Raw genomic sequence first — 21545 nt, forward strand, 5'->3', positions numbered from 1 at the left:
GAAAAACTTTCACTTCATTCTTGTCTGCCCTGTGATCCTACACACCACTGCACAGAGATCGGTCCATAAGGTCCTGCATGGTAAATCTGTGCTTCTGTCTTTCCTAAATCTGTCTCTTCCACTGCACTGAAGTCAAAATCATATTCCCCCTCCTTTCTGAGATGGCTACAGTGGTTGATCTGCACCAAACGGACCAATGCTGAATTTATTTTATATGCTAATTTACATGATAGCTGCATTCATTAAAATGAGATCTTGTGTTATTAAACTCCTGTAGAGTAATTGTGATTGAAATTTGTCCATGAGCTACACACATTTGAACTTCATGAACCAGAAAAGAATTTATAAAAGATATTGCTTAAGCACAGGCATGTTGTTTTGAAAATATCTGAAACTGTAATTTATACAGACAGAATAAAATTGAGGATGAATACTATTTACAATCTGATTTAACACTCAATGTACAGAGTAACAGTAAAAATATGGAAGAGTGGGAAGAGAGGTGAACTTTTTCAATTGAAGACAATTCATTTCTCCTAGAGCAAGATAAACTTCACTCATGGGACTTCAGTGAGCATTGCTCTAATCCTAAAACAGAATCAGTAAGATTTTTGGTTTCTTCATTGCAACCTGTGAAACTATCGGCTATAAACCTACATCTGAGTTTCTTGTACTAACCTTCCCATTTACTGACCTGCACAGGCGAAAAAGCAGAGGTAAATTGGAAATCAAAATAATGACTGTAGGAAGATTTTAGTTTTTCACTACTCATTTAAAGATCTAATGACACAGCAAGAAGTTATTTTATTCTGCTAGAATGGAAAGATTGGTATAAAGGAATTGGACCTGTGTAGGATGGCCTAATCAAGACAAAAGTTTGACATTCATTAAAAGACAATGATCATGTGAAGATGGAAAAGGTTTACATGGAAGAAAATGATAATGCGACATGAAGCCAATTAAATATCATGAGATACAAACATGAAAACAGTATGAAAACATACTGTACATACCAAAAGATCCTTGCCTCCACTCAGTCCTCAGCAACATTTATTTTAATCACTGATCAGAAGAAATTTCAGAACTCGTTTAGTAGAACATATTTATCTAACTTTTGAGAATCAAAGCTCTTGCTCAGAAATACCAAAATATGTCTGAGTTATACCTATCCTTTAAGGATAACACTGCTTTGTAGAGTAAAAAAAAATTGACCTGTTTGCTTAGTAAATGCTATTAGTGATGAATAGCCCATCAGCTTTCTATACCATGTTCAAAAAGCTTTTAGAATTTTATTGGTATGGTGCTCAGTTCTGATAATTCAACTTTTAATGTAATCAAGAATATCACCAGGAGCTACTTAATTAAATCCCCAGTGCAGCATGATTTTAATTTTCAATGACTTTATTGAGAACTTTTTTTGTTAATTTTACAATGAGAAACTATAACCACTGTTACACAACTTGCAAATATTTCAAACAAGACAGCAATCTCCTATTTTTTTGATTTTTTCTGTTCCAAATTCAGCTCCTGAGATGGATTTTCTGCCTCAGCTTCATTTTCATCTTCCTGTAAAAGAAAATGAAAACCTGAACATTAATCAACTTATTGAAGAAGTACACTTTTTGTACTTTTGCATATGTATAGAATTCTGTGCAGACTTTTGTCATCTTTTGCCTGACCAGTAAGCATAAAAATAAGCAAAAAATATCATTTATTCAAGCATTTGATTTTGCGCAAGAGTTGAAATAAAAATGATAAGAACGCTCAAAATTTAAACAAGTCTAATCACCTACATTTATAGTAGAAGAATAATTTAATGAGTAAATGTTTCACTGACCAATTTACTGGATGGTTACATAAAGAAATTACTAAACCATACATGGATGACATATTCAAACGTCTGCAGCAGACAGTATTTACACACCTTTCTTTTGTTCTTGACCAGAGGTTTCCACTAAATTACTTTCAAATGCAAGAACTTTCATCATTGTTCTAAAAATTACTTTTGAAAAGCATCTGCCATTGAAAAATGTTTCATTTTTTTGAGACCAGATACGTTTACTTCACCATTTGATAAAAGACAATAAATTTAACTTCAGAGACACTTTATGTGCTGCAGCATCGTATTTTTGTCCCATCTAGCATATTTTCTTGACAGGTCTGCCAATTTTCCAATTACTTGTACCACCATATGTTATCTGAAGATCAGTCAGGTCTAAAATAGGAAACATGAGCATGTCAGGCAGCAGCATGCTTACAATATTCTACAGCTTCAGCTTCAAGAGTTGGGCTCATAATTCACTACGGGTTCCTCTGGATCTCACTGAAAAAATGAAGTGACATCATAATGCCTGTCTCCATAGGAATGGATACTATTTTGTGTCCAGTACAAAATCATGACCTCCAAAGTATAAATTATGGAAGACTGAGAAAACTATTTTATAAGGCAACTTGAAACCCATCACATCATGAACAGTCCTTATCACACATTCAAAGTATGGCCAGTTTTCCTGCCTGCATTTTAATTCAATATACAGAGAATCTTCCTCATTCCAAAAACACAAAGGAAAGCAAATGAATAGACATTTGGGAGCGAAGAAGTGTCCTGGCTGCTGTAACACTACTCAACACAAGCCAACACTTGAGAGAAAGGAAATCTCAGGGACATTAGGTGGGACCCAAGAATCCAGGGTACAGTTTCCTGCTTTAAAACAGCACCTTCTTTCTTCTACGAAAATAACTTTCTCTTTTTGCTTCCTAGTACTCCTTTCACCATCAAAGGGTGTTTTGTAAGGATAATTATAATAAAGATTTAGAGGTACAAAATATATAGGAAGATCACATGGGCAGCGCAAAATAGAATAGCAATAGAAAATCTCATTTAAAAATGTGGTCTTGTATTACGTTACACAACACTAAAATAAAATTGAAAAGCTAGTTGTTCTAATCAAGAAACATACACTCCAAACCATTCTGCTTCTAAATCCTCCCCCTTCTGGGGATAGGCTAGGCACTGAGAAATATTTACATAACTGACTACTAAAGGATAAAGGCTTTTTTTTTTTTTTCCTTATCTTTCTGGACTGCCATCTCTTGATTACCTTTAAAACATGTAGTGACCCCTGTGGCTCTTTTAATTCAGGTGAGGAAACATGCCTGTGCATGTGTGTGAAACCAAAGATTGTTGATTCATTGAAATTACAAGCGTAGCATCTATTCAAGAGTGTAATGTATAGTACACATACAAAGCTCAAAGTTCTAAAGAAAATAAAGGCAAGGCAGAATGGGAAACAACAAAGGAGCAGTGTGTAACTAAGCTTAGATGTACTGCTTACAGGTGACAAAGAATATCACTGAATAAAAAAGCCACCCACAGAAACTTTTGGCTGCTATAGAAAAACAGCCAGGTTCTTTCGTGAAGGATTTGTTAATAAAAGAACAGCAAAACTGCATGTTTCTGAAGGTCCTTACCTAAAGAAGTTGTATCCCTGCTGACCTCAATGCCAACTAATCCACCTTGCTAGCACACAACCTGCCATTACTCCAATGTCCTGACTTGTGCTCCCTCATACAGGGAATACAAACCCTACACAATCATTCTTTTCCCAGCACATTTGACATATTGCTTAGGGCTTCCTCTTCTAATAGAGGGAGCATGCAGAAATTTCAGACACTACAGGAAAAAGACCTGGCTGTAACTTCACTGAGCGCTACAAGAGAGTGAAGGGATATTAGGCTCAATACTGAACATAGCTTCCTGAGCCTATTTTTGGGGACAAAAAGGTTTTATCCAGTTAAAGAGGTTTTGTAACAGAATCTTCTGGCTTTGTGTAGACTTGAAATGTTTTAATTCTGTGCTTATAAGGTCATGCTTGCTCTCTGGCAGATTTCCTAGGTTACAGCAGCAGCTGCAGTGATCAGTGTTTTCTGAGATGCAGAAATGATGGCTGAGTGGCTACGGCAAGTCTAGGATTTACTCTGTGTGAATACTCAAGATGGAAGCATCTGCTTTGGGATATTTTGCAGTACCAATACTCTCCTTTGTTCATCTCCTGTTGCTGCAACCAGATAAAACATATCCAAACAGCTAAAATCTACCAGGAGAGTATAAATTGGACTTATGTGGGCAGATTCCCACACACAAGTTAATCAGGTCCCTGATTTATATTTTGCTATTTCTTGTTATTTTGATAATTTTATGCACAAAAGCTTTCTGAATAGTATTGTATTAAACCATGGTCCACATAGAACATCTTAATTTTTTAGAGGCACTTTTACTCCATCTCCACTTTCCAAGAACAGAAAGTCACATTTCATTTTGAAACAGAAATCTAAGTTTTGTGTTTCTGCACATGGGTGATTGCTGTGCAAAAGGCAGAGTAATGATGGTTGATCTTTCTCACAGTATGAATTAACAAGGGCAAAAAACTTTTTCTTTGTCAGATATTTCTTCAGCCAGATCAGTTCCCAGACCTGTGCACTGCCACAGTGCCAGCACAAAAGAGATGGCAAAATTGATTTGCGCCGGACACTGGAAAGTATGAACCCCCAATTCTGGCACTCATGCAGCTTTCTGCCAGAAAAGAAGTGACAGCAGTGGTCTGAGAATGGCAAACTTACTAATGACTGCAAATTACCAGAAAATTTTGAGTTGTGAACTCCCATGAATTATAAGAAGTGCAACATCACTACCAGTATACTTGGGAAAGATTTGAACTGGCAATTTAGAGCACACATAATAAGCATAGTCCAAGATGTGAAGACTCACTATTCTTTCAGTTTGCTGACAATGCAAAATTTCTATGAAAATTTTTATCTTTTTTTCCAATAACCCAAGAGGCATCCCAATGATTGCACATAGAATACTGAATTGGTTGGAGTTTCTAATGTCATTAATAATGTATGAATTTTCAGCTAAATAGCCTATATAGCCTAATGATCAAGAAATTATGCCAAACAGACTGCAGATTAAACATATTTAATATATTTGTTTTACTAATTACTATCATTATCATCATTATAATGCTTTTAATTGTGATGGACAGCAAAGGAAAACCTTTTATTTTCATGTTATCTGTTAAAAACCAGTCCATGATGGCAGTGTGTAAAGTTGCTATTACCAGTGGCTACACAGCAGATGAAATACTGAATTCCAGTTTCTGTTTCACAGAAATTCAGTTCACATTATTTCTATTAATCTCACATCTCTATTTTATGTTCTTATTTATTTTGCTTCCAGCTGCCTACGACTCTACTGTCTAGTGTTTTCTGTCCTAAAAATTCTGAAACAGAGAACAGTCATTTTGATGTTAAAATGTTCAACAATCAAAGTAGTTTTTGCTAGCAGATGTCCAAAATCAAACTTCTCTCTGTATCTTTTCTGACTACAGACAACCATAGACTCAAATATTATACAGTGAATTTTGAACACACCCACCTAAAACATGCCTCAGCACAGATCTGCTGACTTGTAAGAGTAGCAAAGGGAAGTGAATCCCTCAAGACTGTATTACTACTCCTACTGAAAAAGTACATTTAAGAGCCCAAAGATTATTTTCATATTGAAATGAATGAAGTTTACTACTCTGGAATTGTTGTTCTTTCAGATTTACAAAATCAACAGTGATAAGGAAAAGTACAAAGGGCTTTATAAAGTGCTGTTAAACCCAACACCCTGAATTGAAACGTCAGGTCAGGAGCTCCTTAAGCCACTGATGAATGGACACCTCATGACTGGATCACTGTCCTGATGATGCTGATGGACTGATGGACCTTCCACATCACCTTTTTTCCTACATCCTTTCCCCAGGCATTCCTCCTTTTCCCTGATGGAAACAAGGTATTGGATTAAAGGGTCCTTTGGATGCTCTACAGATGTCTTCAAATGTCCTATGGACATCTCTTCCTGCAAACTACTTAGTCTACACTTGGTAGCTGAACATTTATGGGTCACAGTAACAGAACAGGGCCAAGAATTTAAAACTGAGACCCTACAATCTGCCACCTAAATAAGTGTTGTGAATTATTATTAAAGTATTGAGCATTCAATAGCTTTGCTGAAGTTAATGGGAATACTTCGATATTTAGATGTCTTTAGGTGCCAAAAACTAAAGGCAAGAAGCTGATTTTTAAGATCCTATTTCTGAAAATTTTGATCTGACAGTTGAGAGAGACTGTCATATAACTTCATCCCATTGGAAAGCATGTTTAAGGTCAACTACAAATGGTGCTCTGAGCAGAGAATAACAGGTCCCATGTGGAAAGTTAATGTTGTAGAAATTATTCCAGAATATTCCCCTGTAGAAAAATTCTGGCATGAAAAAAAAAAAGTCTAGAAATAGGGTTTTGGGTGTCCCTGTCCCTTTCTCCTCCCCCCCCCCCCCCCCAACAAATTTAATTCAAAAAGGCTGAGAATTTCCCTTTAGTTAATGATATGAAATCTAGAAGATGGCAGTGAATTAGACAATTCTTAATTCTACAGGGAATCTGACACTACTCTGTATGTAGAGCAGATCACATCTCAATTAACTGTGCTAGGAAATGCACCAATTCACAGATTTGTGCCTTACACTACACCTGTAATTTCTAAAGTTGCATTACAAAGGTATACTTAATAAAATAAACTTGCTGTTGTGTGATTTGCAAACTATAACCCATATTCTAAACTTAATAAACAGCTATATAGTACAGTATGATGTAAATGAACATCTGAATAATAAGAAAGTATGCAAAACACAAAAATATCCTACTATAATGAGGAATGACTAATGGGTTCTCTATGCTATCACATAATCTAGAAATATCATCTTGAAAACACCCAGGACCAAATTCAGATACTATTACTTTTCATAGTATCTTAACCCAAAAGAGCTGTAATATGACTAATATACTATGCTCCAGCAAGGGTGTCCAGCTGGTATTTCATCTCCTGCCTCACAGACTCTAGCTAGCAAAACACCAGTTGGAAGTAGGTAAAAATACTTTTAATACTCTTCAAAAATATATCAGGAAAAAGGGATTTTAGGAACTACAAGAACTTTTCTTTGTGTATGCTAAAGTCTAGCTTTCCAATGTTACAGGCCAAATTTGGAGGAAAAGGAGTTTCAGGGCTAAAAATTGGGAGTTCAATCAGTCTCCCTGTTAAATCGGCAAAAGATGAGCATCCAGCACTAAAATTCAAAAGTTATTTTTCTTCCAAAGCCTATGCTATCTTCTTCAAATGTATTACTGACAACCCTTATAAGGAAGAGCGGTGCAAAAATACAGAGTACAACTGGAACAGCTCTTTACCAATGGATATTAGAAGCAAATATAAATTTCTTGTGATAGATGACAGTTTTCTGTCACCGTAGCTCTGCAGTGATAAGGCAGCTGTTTGTTTCCCAAGAAAAGGAGACCCTTGCTACATGGATCATTTTCATAGTGACAGCCTTGACAAGTTTGACATTTGCTTCATGAAGTATTCTGAAGCAGCCATCAAGAAAATGCCCCCTCTGGGACCACTGGCAAGCTGACAGTCGTACCTTTTAATGCGCATCTCCATTAATTCTTACTGTCAAAGCCCACCAAATTCCTACAACGAAATCTCTGCTGATCTGGTACATTAAAAAATGGAGGCTATGAATGAACTAACCATTATAATGTAAGTAAACATGAGCAATTAACTGGAAGCAGCTCTCCACCCCATTTTGTTTAGTAAAAAGAGCAACGTGTAACTGTTGGAGGTTTCCTTCACCGATGCAGTACATGGCATCGTGCTCTAGGTGGCAATGCAAGACTAGGAGAACTATTTTTATACTCAAGCTCTTAGGAAGCTACAAGCAGCTGCATGTTTATCACAAACTCTTTCCTTTAACTTGCACTCGTACAAGAACTTTAAGTCTTTTTGAAATGTTTGTCAGTGTTCTGTATTTTCTATTTCCTTGTTTCTAATTCTGATTATACAGATAAATGTACCATCGCAAGAGCCCTTACAGTCAAATTTCATTTAACGCTTAGTACAGAAGTGGAATTTCATGCCAGATTTCAAATCCTCCATCTGTTTCTCTCCTTTTTAGGAGGCAACCATTCCTCTAAGTGGCCCTTTTGGCTGACTGCCACTACAGTTGGGATGCTCTTCAGGGCAGGTGGTGCTTGAAACCCAACCATTGTTTTACAAGTTCAGCTGGTTCTCCTTGAAGAAAGTAGAAGAAAATGTTTGCTCTTTAACAATTTGAGTCTTTAAAGGTTTAGGTTTATGAACTTTAGACTGTATCTATAAATGCTTAGATATCACAAACCTGAAGCATCAACTAAGAAATAGATGACAAGCAACTTTAACAGGATTGTACTGTGCCTGTGTGGGATGGGCCTCCATAATTCCTGCTCCTGTCTCAGAGTGTACACTGGCGCTAATTTTCAAGCCTTCAAGTCTGACACTGTCCTGATTAAGATCCTTTCTAAGGCAAATTTGTCACTCAATTATAATACTTATACCTGTGCATATATAAACATATATATGGAAACCACAATAGCATTTTCTATGTATGTGGCAATATAACAATTATTTTTATGAATTAGAAATTAAAACAGAAAGTTCCACTCACAGTACTCCTACAGAATAATATTCCATTGCCTAGAAATGCATATTCTAATCAAATCAAGATGATTTTAAATATTCATGGTGATATTCCCACCATAGTTACACTATAGCTTTACTAAATTATAAGAAGCAAAACTTCTTCATGTTTGTATTCTTGATACTAAGGAATAAAATGGCTTCTTCTTACAATAGCTACATGAGAACAAAAGGTGCTCAGGCCAACAATAAGGAATTAATAGCTCTTTTAAATGATTTTATTTCTAAGTACTCTAATTAAAAAAACCCCAACAAATAACAGGCTAATTTTTAACTGTTCACTTGTTAGGCTATACATATATATCTTGCTAGTTACTAAATGACAGCTGAAGATTTTTTTTCATGCTTTAACTGCTTTCAAAAATAAGTTTGGCTATAGACAGCCTTTTATCAAGAGGGCTGAACATTCTTTGTTTCCAGAATGATCAACAACATCAAATAGAAAAGTAGGCACAACTGAGTTATATAAAAATGCTTCTGTAAGCTACAATCAAGACATGCTGCCTACAGTTGAAGGCAGCTGAAAGACATCACTCTAAACATCACTGAAGTACACGTTTTTAAAGGGAAAAGATAGCACTACCATATGAAAGGAATAAATTTATCTCAATAACAGAGAAAATCTAGACCCTAATGAAAATGTTTTAGGAAAAATGAGTGCATTGCATGCTTCTGACCAAAATTAATTAGAGTTTTAATGTTTTACGTTTCCACCATAATTCTTTAAATGGTGCGTTTATTTCATAGTAATAAACACTTGGTTCATTAAGTAAAGTTCAAAATCTGTGTTACTTGCTACATTTAACAACCTTTGGCCCTCTTCTTCAGTATTTCTTGATTCAGGTTTCCAAAGCATTGAATAAGCAATTGAGGAACACAATTAAATTTCATGACTCTGCATATTTAGGATTCTTATTTCATCTAAGACAAAGGACAATTAATCTACCATTCTACACTGAATTCCAACTTTAGTGAGCCATGATAGATACTGAAATGAACTTACAGGAAATGCTTAATTAAATTACTGTAAAAAGCATAACCAAAGTTTTTTCTTTCCTTATGACAAAAGAAAATGCACATTTAATTAGAAAAAGTATACTGCAGTATTATAAATTTAATAACTTGGGAATTCATGAAAATATTGCTATAATGTGACACCTAACAATTCAGAAAGCTTTTTTCTCCTTTCTTTTATATTTCATCAGAACATTTCACCTGAGTACAGCCATTAAATACTGTTCAGGCTCAAGGCATAAAAGATGGATCTTTCAGTGGAATTAATATGATGACATAGGAGCCTGAACGACACAGCAAAGGCCTTTATTTTAGTCAACTCTTTTCCAAAATGTGATATAAGTAAATGCTGTAAAAATGGCTTTGTATTTGTTGTAATACTGAATGCCTGTATTTAGTCACAATCCATGAAGCTGCAAACAAAACTGATAGAAATGGATGAAGGTGTAGAAGTAGATGGAGGATAGACTATGACAGCAAATAGAACCTGTGCTACTGATGAAGAAATCAGAGATGGAAGAGACTTTTGCTTTTTTTAAAAAAAACACAATTCCTTTCAGTAGGTCCCCCAAAACACATACTGACATTTAAATTCAGAATCCAACAACTATAACTAAACAGATGTTTCAATGATTTCAACATCCATTAAATAAAATCCCCAAAAGAGCATTCTAGGCTAGGACCAGATCCACATCTTCACACTAACAACCCAGGTACAATCCCTCATGGAAGACCTACACCTTCCCTACTGTTATCATTCATTTAACCTAAATTCACACTAGCACTGCAGACCTACCCAGAAGTCAAAATCATTCCTTTATAAACTGTATGAACATACTTTTAATTTGACAATATAACCCAAACATATGGCTATGGACCTGAAACCAAACAAGACAAGAAATCTATGGCTTTAGAAGTTGGAATTCAGTTGGTTTGATGGCAAAGGAAGGCTTGTAGATTTGTTTAGTTTTCTATTTTGACTTTATTTCTGTATATGTTCTGATCCTGTAATGATGCCTGAACAGTCCTGCTTTATACAATAGATCAACTCAGCCGTATTTGAAGCATCAAGGATGTATTGGTGATAAACCCATAGTCAATTCTGAGTCAAAATTGTAACATTTAGTATACCAAGGTTTCACTAGTTTCAAGCTGATCAGCTTCTAAATTAAAAAATGAATGTATTAGGTTTAACAGTAGAATGAATTCTCTTCAACCTCCACTCATCTTTGCATTTCCGAGTGATGTTCTAAAGCCAAATGTTATTTAATTCAGTGGGTATACTAAGGGATGTTTCGGTAATTTGTCATGATAGCGATGTTGCTTCACTGTAATTTTTTGAAGTCAGAATCTGATGAAACTCTTTCAGTTGGAAATAATGCAATGTCCAACCATTTAAGGTAATGCTATCATCAAAAGGAACTTCACAAAAACTTGCCCTGTAAAAGCAGCACCTGCCTCCAAACACACACTAATATCCTTCCAAAATTTCTTCTCTAACAATATTTATACACTTTGTAACAAAAAAAGATTAGTTGCCTTTCAGAAATTTAGAATCAGATTAATTGACAAACCTCACCTTGGTGCAGGTAGTCACCACAAACAGGGTTCCTTACAGGTTCATGGTCCATTTCTTTCTGCTAAATCTAGAAGTTATTGTTTCACTATACTACACCAAAGCCATCTTGTGGTTTGCCAACAGCTTGCTTCCCATCTCTCCCTGCCCTCCAACAAATCACACATAATTTTGTTAGAAGAGTGGGAGAAAAAAATACTTTGATGTGATTCAATTACTGAAAAGCTATATTCTAAAAGATTCCCAAAGCTAAGGAAATTTGGCTATAACTAATTAGTGTTTTGCATATTTATGGTAGAAGAGCTCATTACAGAGCTCATGTTATAAATCATTATTGATCTACTTTTTCCTTAAAACACTGAAGCCACTTAGTATCATCTGTTGAAACTCCTTTTGAAGCTCACTAAACTCCATTCCTCAGAAGACTACTCACTCAGCAGGTTTTTGTCTCCCATTACATTATATCATAATGCCTCCAAGACATAATATTCTTCACAACCATTAAGGGCCACAACTTGCAAACACGTATACATGCATCGTTACATTCAACTCATCTGATCACTGAACTGAACGGTACTATTTACTGGGGTTATGTATGAGATATACTGTAGAACAAGGCTTCTCTGGAATAGAATACTGCATTTAAACAGCCCCTGGAACAAGCGTGGCATTTAAATTATGGGTATTTAAGAGGAAGTTAAGGTTATTTTCAGAGGGCTATTTTTTCCTGAAATCCTAGTGCTGCCAGTCAGGTGCCTCTAAAGAGTTCCTGCCCAGCACCTTACGTAGGGTCAGCAATGGCCCTGCAGCGACGTTCGGTAGTTGCTGCTCTCTGCTTTTGTACAACAGCTGCTCTCGTAACTGCCAGTGTTACCTAACAATATAAAGCACATGCTTACATATTCATTCATTTTACTTCGTTTCAAGCTATTTGTCTGTTTTTATTCATTGGTTTTTCTCTTTCTGCACATACAGGAGCTCCAGGAATTGGATATCATGATTCTAGACTTAACAGCCAGTAACTATTTGATTATTTTCTGTTTACTCATGATTTAAGAGAATCATCGTATGTCTCCTTTACTCACAAAACAGAACAGGCACTAAAAAAAAAAAAAGGCTATGTAGAAAAAACAGGCTCATGTTCTCCTGTGGCAAATGCTACCTAGTAGTTGATACAACTAATTTTGCCTGCTTCCTCTCATCTAGAGGTACCTTAGACAACGCAACACAACCAGAACTACAAAAGTCTGTAGCACTGCCATTTAAATCAGCATTTAAATTTAGAAACAAACATGTAACTGTACTACTTCATCTGCCAAAATATGATTATTAAGAATATGAAGACTATGAAGAAAATACAGCAAATGCTGTCTGTTTGGGTAGACAACAAATCAAGGACCTTACTTTTCCTATATTAATTGATGCTTCCCTTTGTTTGTCAGTACTCTCCTTAACGTCAGCGACAGTTACTGGCATTACTTATTTGTGACTTGAAGTGGACTGAAGTATTTTCAATTCATTTAAATTCAAGGAAACCTTTCAGGAGGTAAGTTCTCAAAAAAGAAAAACCTGAAAAATGTTGTTAGCTGTTGCTTCCCCTGTCCATTCAAAACCCCCAAAATGATGCCTTTTAAGACCTAGATATAGAAAGGTCTCTAGCTCCTTTCAAGATTTCGCTGTTCAGTTTGGTAAATGGTAATATATCGATATAATATTTATTTAATTATAATATTAATTAATCCGAATCTTGGCTAAGTCATATCATGCCACATACTGTACAAACACATCTGGAGAGTCTGATCTTGCAGAGTCTAAAATCAGTTATGAAAAAAAATGAAAGAAGAAAAGGACAAGAAGTAAAACATCATAAAAGCTAAGTGGGTCAGAATAATGGGCACGTATCTCAATCACATTTTTGTGCCAAGTATGGCTAATAAATGAAGAATGATTAAAAAGTGATTATCATCAAAATGTATAAAAATATTTCATATAGAAATATTTTATATTTCTTTATAAAACAAATATACTGACTACACAAGACAGACATAAAAAAATCAGAGTGTTATTGCAGATATTTTATGAAAACAGTACTGTGCCTTGAGGAGTCAGTCTGTAGAGGTGTGCCTCTGGGGGGGAACAGAGTTGAGGTCAAGGTGAGAACTCCCCATATGAAGCGTGGTATGCGAAGAAAGCTGACAAAACCTCTGGATAGTGAGCTGGAAAATATCACTGGAGGAGAGGAAGAAATGGACGAGTGGTACGTAATAGGATTTATAATCTAGAGGAGGGTCACTTAACAGGAACCAGGATAAAGCTAATGCATGTGTCCATAGTAAAGCAAGGTCTGAGACTCAGATGAGGAATTTCTCAGCTAAAATCTCTGACATTTGTCCCCCTACTATAATACGTATTCGGCCTGGAGGGCGTGGAAATTTAACTCGCTGCTATGTTAAAGAACTTATCCGTAAAATGTGAATAATACTACTTTCAATATCAGGATGGAGCTCTACGCATGAAAAGATTTATATAAGTGCTAAGTGCTGTCATTGTTATTACATTCAGAAAGTACAGAAGGCTTTAAAAGCATTAACTTTTCTAGGGCAGAACATCACCTGTTCTTTCTGAAACCAGCAAAGAAGACATAAAATCAGTGCAGTTATTGCAAGAAATTGTCTGGTTTTAAATTCTGATACATATTTTTTGTCTCTAGGAAAAGTAAACAACCATTAATAGCAGGAATTTTATGATACACGATATGGTATAATATGCAGCAAGCAATAAAGCATATGAAAAACAGTTCTACTTCATATAAACTTGTTTTTCATCAGGAAATTATTTAATTGGAAAGATGCTTTGAGAGCAATCAGAAGGCAATGCATAAAAAAGGTGTCTGGTTTGAAATGATGAAAAGAGAATGGAGTCAATTTTTAAAACATAATGAAATAAGGAAGTAACTACCAAGTCAATGCCAGTACATCAGCCAGTGGGATCAAATGAAATTGATGTGTCTATTCCTCTTTTTCAGGACAAGTACCTGCTCTCCAAGGAAGACCACATCCTAACAGCATTTAAGTGGTAGTCAATATCCTCTTTGTGAAAGCTGCAGTGGTCAGCTTGAGTTAGATCAGTTCTTTCTATGTGAATATACTTTCACATTAGGCTATCTTGCATTGTGTGATGATAATTGTTAAGGGTGTGGCCCAGAATTACATCTTTGGGTGCACAAACTTTCAGATATTTAGTTTCTGATTTGGGAGTTTTAAAATGTAACATTTATGTCCTGTCTTGTGCTTACAATTCAAACTTTGCTGTTTACACAACGGACAGTGGAAGTTTCACAGAAAATATTCCCTTCATCCAAGAACAGCAATAATTCGTTTGTCCTAGCAACACAACATTTTCAGGTATAGTGAGCATTGCTTCTACATATAACCAATTTTTCCTCTTGAAAATCTTTATTTCATTGAGAAAAATAAAAGGCAGTATTTTCTTTTGTGTATTTAAAAGTTTAATTACAGGAGGACAGCTATTGATACTGCCCAACAGGTTAAAATACTTGCTCTGAACAGAGCTGTCACTAATACAGTATTTACATTTACAAAGTGATTTCTGCATGAATGGGATTGTTCCAGGCTGAAAACAACATTTTTAATACCGTAAACAAACAAGAGATGAATGCACAAAATGAACTGTTTAACAGGGGTTTATGTACCCCCTGTGCATTGTATTTGGAAATGAAGTCCTGAAACTCAGAGGCAGAGGGATTCTCCGTGGATTAGAAGAGAGACCCGCAGTCCTTTCAGCAGCATCCTTTTATACAAAATTTGGCACTGAGACTGTGTTTGCTTCAGCAAATGACTTCACGCTTTGTCCTTTTAATCCAATTTCCACCTTAATATAGACTAAAGTGTAGTGAAAATACTGAAAGAGGATGCCTGGAAATGAATTGCGTTAGAAATCTAATCCAGGCAGTAATCCAATCCCACGCTGTCAGCTCCTCATTAACTGAGAAGTTTAACCCACAGATAGCTTCATATGAACCGGCATTCAGAACTAGCTATGACCAGATATAATTATCACACATCAAGATATGACTCAACAAGGCAGGTAACAGGCTAAGGCTGACAAAAAGAAGAGGAACAAGCACTCTATTGAAAGCCACAATAGTTGATTGTAACACTTACCCCAACTTGAATAGCTCGGATTTTTAGGTTATTACAGCTGGTCCAGCCCATAAGTGTATAAGCTACCCTATTCAGCAAGAGCTTCCTCATTAGCGGGTATTATCTCCTCTTTTCTATAGGCCAAAGCACCCATGCCTACCTTAAACGGCCGCCCCACAGCAGACAGAAGCCTGACCAGGAAACCCTTATTCGTATTTTATTGCCATGGAAAACAGTAAGTTCTCAGTCGATGAACATTGCTACTTTCATTTTTTCTTTCTTAGACTGATTAACCACAGGTAACAACTTGGACAATGTCCTGAAAATGACAGACACTTGTGGATGCCAGCAACTTGCCATCTATGTGTCCTGGCAAAGAAGGGCCAGAAAACCAGTGTCACCCTGTCTCCCTTGCAGAAGCTCTGGGTCCATTGATGACTCAAAGGCAACACAACGTTGCTGCTCACTGCTTGTGGATATGATGTCAGGCTTTCTGTCAGCATAGTGAGATTCACCAGGTATTTAAATCAAAAATAAAAACCCAACAATCTTTAAGCAACTTAAACATGATGAAAGCATACCACTAAGATATTTCTATCACAACATTCAGTGCCACATACCTTTTTATCCTAGCCAAACTAGTATCTATTCATTGAGATCTCTTGTCTTTAACTCATGCCTTGAGCATAAGCAGGAGAAAGCAAGTGGTACCTACTCAAATTAAAAGCAGGTATCAATAAACCAATGGATTACAGTCCTACAACTCAGAATCTGCAGAAAGCACAATGCAAGTGCATCAGGTGCCAGAGCTCCCTGGCAGCTCACTCTAACAACCTTCAGTACCTAACTACAGCTCTCCTACTTCCCTTCACAGTGGGAAAACATGACAAATATAAGCCAAGGGTAGGTAACTCAAGTTAATTCTGTAGTCTGGGGATCCATGCTAAGTTCTCAACTGGCTACCACTGGCAAAAAGGAAATGGTATATTCTACCATTTGTGAAGCAAATATTTTCTTAATGTAGTTTCTTTTGCATAGCCAAATTCGTCAGTTTTACACACTTCTCCACAGGAAGGTAAATTGTTCCTTAGCAATATCTACAATTTCTCACAAGATGTAAGGATGTTATTTATACAGGATATTTCAAAGTTAAGCTGGTAGAAGCACAAAAGTGTGCAGGAAGGAGGAAGAAGACCCAAGAAAATGGAAAATACATTTCCTCGTGTGCTGGTTTTGACTGGGACAGAGTTAATTTTTTCCATATTAGGTTGTATGGGACTATGTTTTGGATTTGTGCTGCAAACAGTGTTGATAACACAGGGATGTTTTCGTTACTGCTGAGCAGTGCTTACACAGAGTCAAGGCCTTTTCTGCTTCTCACCCCACCCCACCAGCGAGTAGGCTGGGGGTGCACAAGGAGTTGGGAGGGGACACGGCTGGGACAGCTGACCCCAACTGACCAAAGGGCTATTCCATACCATATGACGTCATGCTCATCACATAAAGCTGGGGAAGAAGAAGGAAAGGGGGGACATTCGGAGTGATGGTGTTTGTCTTCCCAAGTAACTGTTATGCGTGATGGAGCCCTGCTTTCCTGGAAATGGCTGAACACCTGCCTGCCCATGGGAAGGAGTGAATGAATTCCTTGTTTTGCTTTGCTTGTGTGCGCAGCTTTTGCTTTCCCTATTGAACTGTCTTTATCTCAACGCACGAGTTTTCTCACCTTTACTCTTCTGATTCTCAACCCCATCCCACCAGGGGGGAGTGAGCGAGCGGCTGTGTGGGGCTTAGTTGCTGGCTGGAGTTAAACCACGACACCTGGCAATATTCTTTCCAAGGTGATTTGAACTGCACTTTGCCTGCACTGGCTCTCAGCAATAAGCTAGTATTCTTGCTTAATGAAAAGGATTTGCATTCTTGGTCTATGTAAAAATACAGGCTGTATCTGTGATTCTCTTTTTCCTGTTGTTTCTCTGAGCTGAGAGCTAAGGTTTTTATTTTGTCTGAATAGTTTCATTAAATGCAACACAGCCCTCCCCTACTCCTTGGGTAAAGTCCCAGATACATTTTTTCATTTTCAAGGTCTTATGCATTGATACAAAGAATAAAAGGGAATTTTCTCCATGCCCATTTGGTTGTTTTGTTTTAAACTGACAGCTTTAGACAAAAGCAGGTGAAAATAACGTGTCTCAAGGCCATGCCACCTTCCTCCCACAAACTACTTTCTTTTGCTGCTTTCTCAACATGTGGAGAACTTCACCCTTTGGTGGATGTTCCACCATCTCCAGGCTTGTTTCCTTCTAGGTTTCATAGTCTACTTCGCAAAATTATAAACTTTTTAACTAGGAAAGTTCCTGAAGATCCTTAGGATAACACTTGAAATCTTCTTAGTATCCTTTCCTTTAGACACAAGCTCTTCCTTCTTTGTTGCTGTTCTCTGCCTACTTCCTTAAAATAATATCTTCTCTTGGTACAAGGATAAGGTAGAAATAACAGCTTACCACTTATAGGTATGTTCAAGGTGGGGGGACTGAGGAGATTTTCCTAGAAAGGAAATATCTGGCAGTTGCTTTGCTTTTTTAAAAACCTGAATTATAATTTTTCCTCTAATCTGACATTTAAGGGAATCCAAGAAGAAAAGCTGAAACAGGTGTCAGTCTCTCTCGCTAAAAAATTAGAAACACATTTGGGGACTACGGCAATGTGTTCCAACCAGAAAACCACCACCTAAGGTGTCCATTTTGTAATGGTTGACATAGGCACTGAGTATTCCACTGATAAATGTAATTTTCAACTCATTCATCTGTCATAAAGACCTTTTAAGCCAGGCGTCTTGTTTTCCGACAGGGAATATATGAAGTTATATTTAACTTCAGGTTTATTCTGTTGAGCAACATACTTTATCCACCTCACCAGGAATGACTGGAAGTCTAAAATATTTCAGATGAAAAGATACAACACAGAAATTAATTTTTCAACTGACTATGTGTTCAGCTTCTTTGTTTGTTTGTTTTAAATAACAGCCCACCTGTCTATTCCATAGCCAATAACAGCAGTTGCCAGACGTCAGTCCTTATTCTCTCCTTTGGGAAGAGAACTAGTCCATGACTGAATCACTAATCCTTGCTTAGCACCATCCAGTCACTACTCATTCCAGTATTTTAGTTTATTTTTCTTCTGTACCTAGAAGATTAAGCTTCCAGTCTTTTCACGCAAAAGGAATTGTCAAAACCTGAAAAATTTTAGTGGGGTTGCGATGGGGTGGAGTGGAGAACTCAAGTCGCATTGTACTGGCCTATTTGCTGGTAAGCTATTACATCAGCCATTGCCCCTAAATCCTTTTTGGACATATTGACAAATTTCTATCATCACTTTCATAAGCAAAACTTTTTAATATTTTAGAACTCCCATCACATTAATGTTTCATCAGTCTGAAAAAAGATTTAGATTCTAACAAACAGTGATAATAGCAGCCTTTGTCTCAAGGGTTACAGATTTTCTGAGGAATACAGCAGGTTGTGATCATATTTATATCAACTGAGATAATTTTTCTAACTAACTTTTATAGATAAAACCACCCTGCTTTCACCACGCCAGATGCATATTCCCCACTAATCAAAAAATGTTAAATGCATAATTGAATTTCCTTTCCTCAGGGCATATGATTTCATAACCCACGCCAGGAAAGGGTAAGAAGAGTCAATTGACAGCAAAATGTCATGCCTGTCCAAACAAATGAAAGGCCAGATCTCCTCAATAGCTCAGTTTGTGCATCATTCTCCTGCTTTCTACGTTAACGTTTGTGAACCAGTGATCTATCAAGCCCTGCAAAATCAAGCAGTAGATACTCTGCAGTTAACAATTTTTTTCATACTTTCTGAGAGGCACACTCAAGCACATGTGGTCTAAGAAAGTAGCACTTCAGAAAGCCCTAGGTATATTCCTCCTGACTGTCTCCACTGAAATACCACTTTCAAACGCAAGATTGGCTGACTTGCTGGAATTTCTAAGCCACGCACTTACAGCTAGCTGGAACGCTATTATGAAAAGAGCAATATGACTTCATTTCTGGCCAATGGTAGGCTTCCTTAATTAAGTTTTTTGGTACTGGAAGATGTGAAGCAAGCTTCTCACAAAGCATTGTGAAGATGTGAATTCTGATGCTGAAATTCAGGAGTCACCACCAGTCAATCGAAGTCTACCAGATTATATGATCCTGGAGTTTGCTTGCCTCAGAAGTATTGCTGTATGTTTGAAAAGTATGAAGGAAGTAGCAGCCAGTGTGCCTGCTCAATCTGCCATGAAGGCATCATACTTGTTCTGCAATTGTAGGCAGGCTCCCATGGTTCAGGAAAGGATGAAAACAACCAAGTATTTCTCAGTACTTCTGTTTCAAAGCACAAAAAGCTGACTTGTAGTGAAATCAATTCATCTAATGTATCCAATTTCTTGGAACAGAAGATACCGAGGCTTTTCCAGAGTGAGAAAAGCCTCTGCTATATGCGGCTATATGTATTGGTAGCCTAACAGTTTTTGTCTGATGAACCTGTCCCACAGCATACCAGAAGCCAATTGTTTGAAAGATGCGCTGTGAACCCTAAGTTGCTAGCATGCCTCTTCATAGTCAAAAGCCAAACACATGTGACAGCCTAACATAAGTGCCTGATTTCCAACAGGTATGACCTCATACTTCAATATAGACATATCCTCATATAGTATCTCTCTTATAGATACAGAAATAGGTATTTTAAAGAAATAGATGTTTTAAAGGAAAGAACAATGAACTGTTGTGAATTCTAAGTTCTTCACATACATTTGAAGCAACTGAAAGCTCTACATAGTTTTCCGGAAGCAGACCCATACAGATTCAGACCGATTGATTTTTTAGAATGAAATGCTGAGTTTATTGATTCTGAATTTTGTGTTGTCCACCTAGTCAAGGTCTACTTTCAACATCAAATCTCTTCAGTTTGAGTAGAACAACACTGAGAGAAAAGCTTTTACCCTAAAAAAAAAGTTTCCAATCTCACTTGGAGCAGTTGGTGGAAAATGGAACGATTCAATTGACTTCCTGCCTTTACTACTATTAATTTACCATGATCCTTCATAAGGTAAGAGGACCCAGTGGATCTGCAGGACAAGACCAAATATAAATGGTTGTATGCTGTCCAGAAAATAACAATCTTTCCGGTATTTGCTCCTTGTAAATTGAGTGTGCGGAATTTACAGACACAAACGTGGTCGATGCCATTGCTTCTCTCTAATAAGTAGTGGAACCTACCAGTTAAAGGAGGTTCTCATCCTGCGTGTAGGCAACTGTTTAGCTTGAAGTACTGTGTTATTTCAAGGCCTCCTGAGGTGATTGACCAAAATTCAGCGTACATAAACAGCATAATCTTAAAAAAGATGCCTAAAAACCTCAATGAAATGTGAGCAGAGCTAATCAATGCATTTTTATGTGGTTTGATACAGAACCGCTGTTAATTTCAACAACCATGACTCAGATTCATCTTTCCTGCGTTTGAGCTCTCTGAATGTTAGACAATTTACTTACACAAGATGCACTTGGTGGACAGTAGAAGGAATGCCCAGAACATAACTCATCACTCTTATCTTCCACATTGATTTTAGGATGGGATAGTGCAACAATTCCCTAATACATATGCTAAAAACATTATGGCAAGGACAGATGGCAAGCAAATGGAGTCACCCCTAACACTTTGTTTCTACAAAGTGCCCATCCAGGAGTAAATTCCAGTCTGTCTGTAAATAATCACAAAAGGTAAAGATTCAGAGTCTGTAGGAACTGGAAATATTTACAGAAGGAATTAAAATTAAAATTGCGAGTTTCTTTCAAGCTACTGATCATGCAGTATTAAACAAGTTTTATTGCTTTATCATAGTAATTAATTTTTGTTTCACATTAATGACATTCTTATCATACCTAAGATGCTAATGCGATTTGACAACAGCAAATACTGTAGGATCACTTACCTTATTCATGTCACTAGCAGGGACAAATGCATAGCTTTACAATAATGACCTTCCTAACATACTAATTGCTTCCAAAATGAAGGACTGCTTCTCTGTTTTTGTCATGGAAAGGAAGGATTCAGTCTCACATTGTATTTTAATATCAGATTTTTTAAAGAAAACAATTATCAAGTTTCTAGGC

General features: G+C 36.8%; 1 protein-coding gene across 1 annotated transcript in view; it reads right to left on the reverse strand.

Moving 5' to 3' along the window:
• Positions 1 to 1400: 1400 nt before the first annotated feature.
• PHF14 (PHD finger protein 14) overlaps positions 1401 to 21545 on the reverse strand; it is a 170195-nt gene continuing 150050 nt past the window's right edge. Inside the window, 1 exon segment of the mRNA XM_072854214.1 lies at positions 1401 to 1566. Coding sequence (XP_072710315.1) covers positions 1492 to 1566 — 75 coding nt within the window. The 3' untranslated portion in view covers positions 1401 to 1491.

The sequence above is a fragment of the Ciconia boyciana genome, chromosome 2 (genome assembly GCF_034638445.1).
Source record: "Ciconia boyciana chromosome 2, ASM3463844v1, whole genome shotgun sequence".
Lineage (NCBI taxonomy): Eukaryota > Metazoa > Chordata > Aves > Ciconiiformes > Ciconiidae > Ciconia > Ciconia boyciana.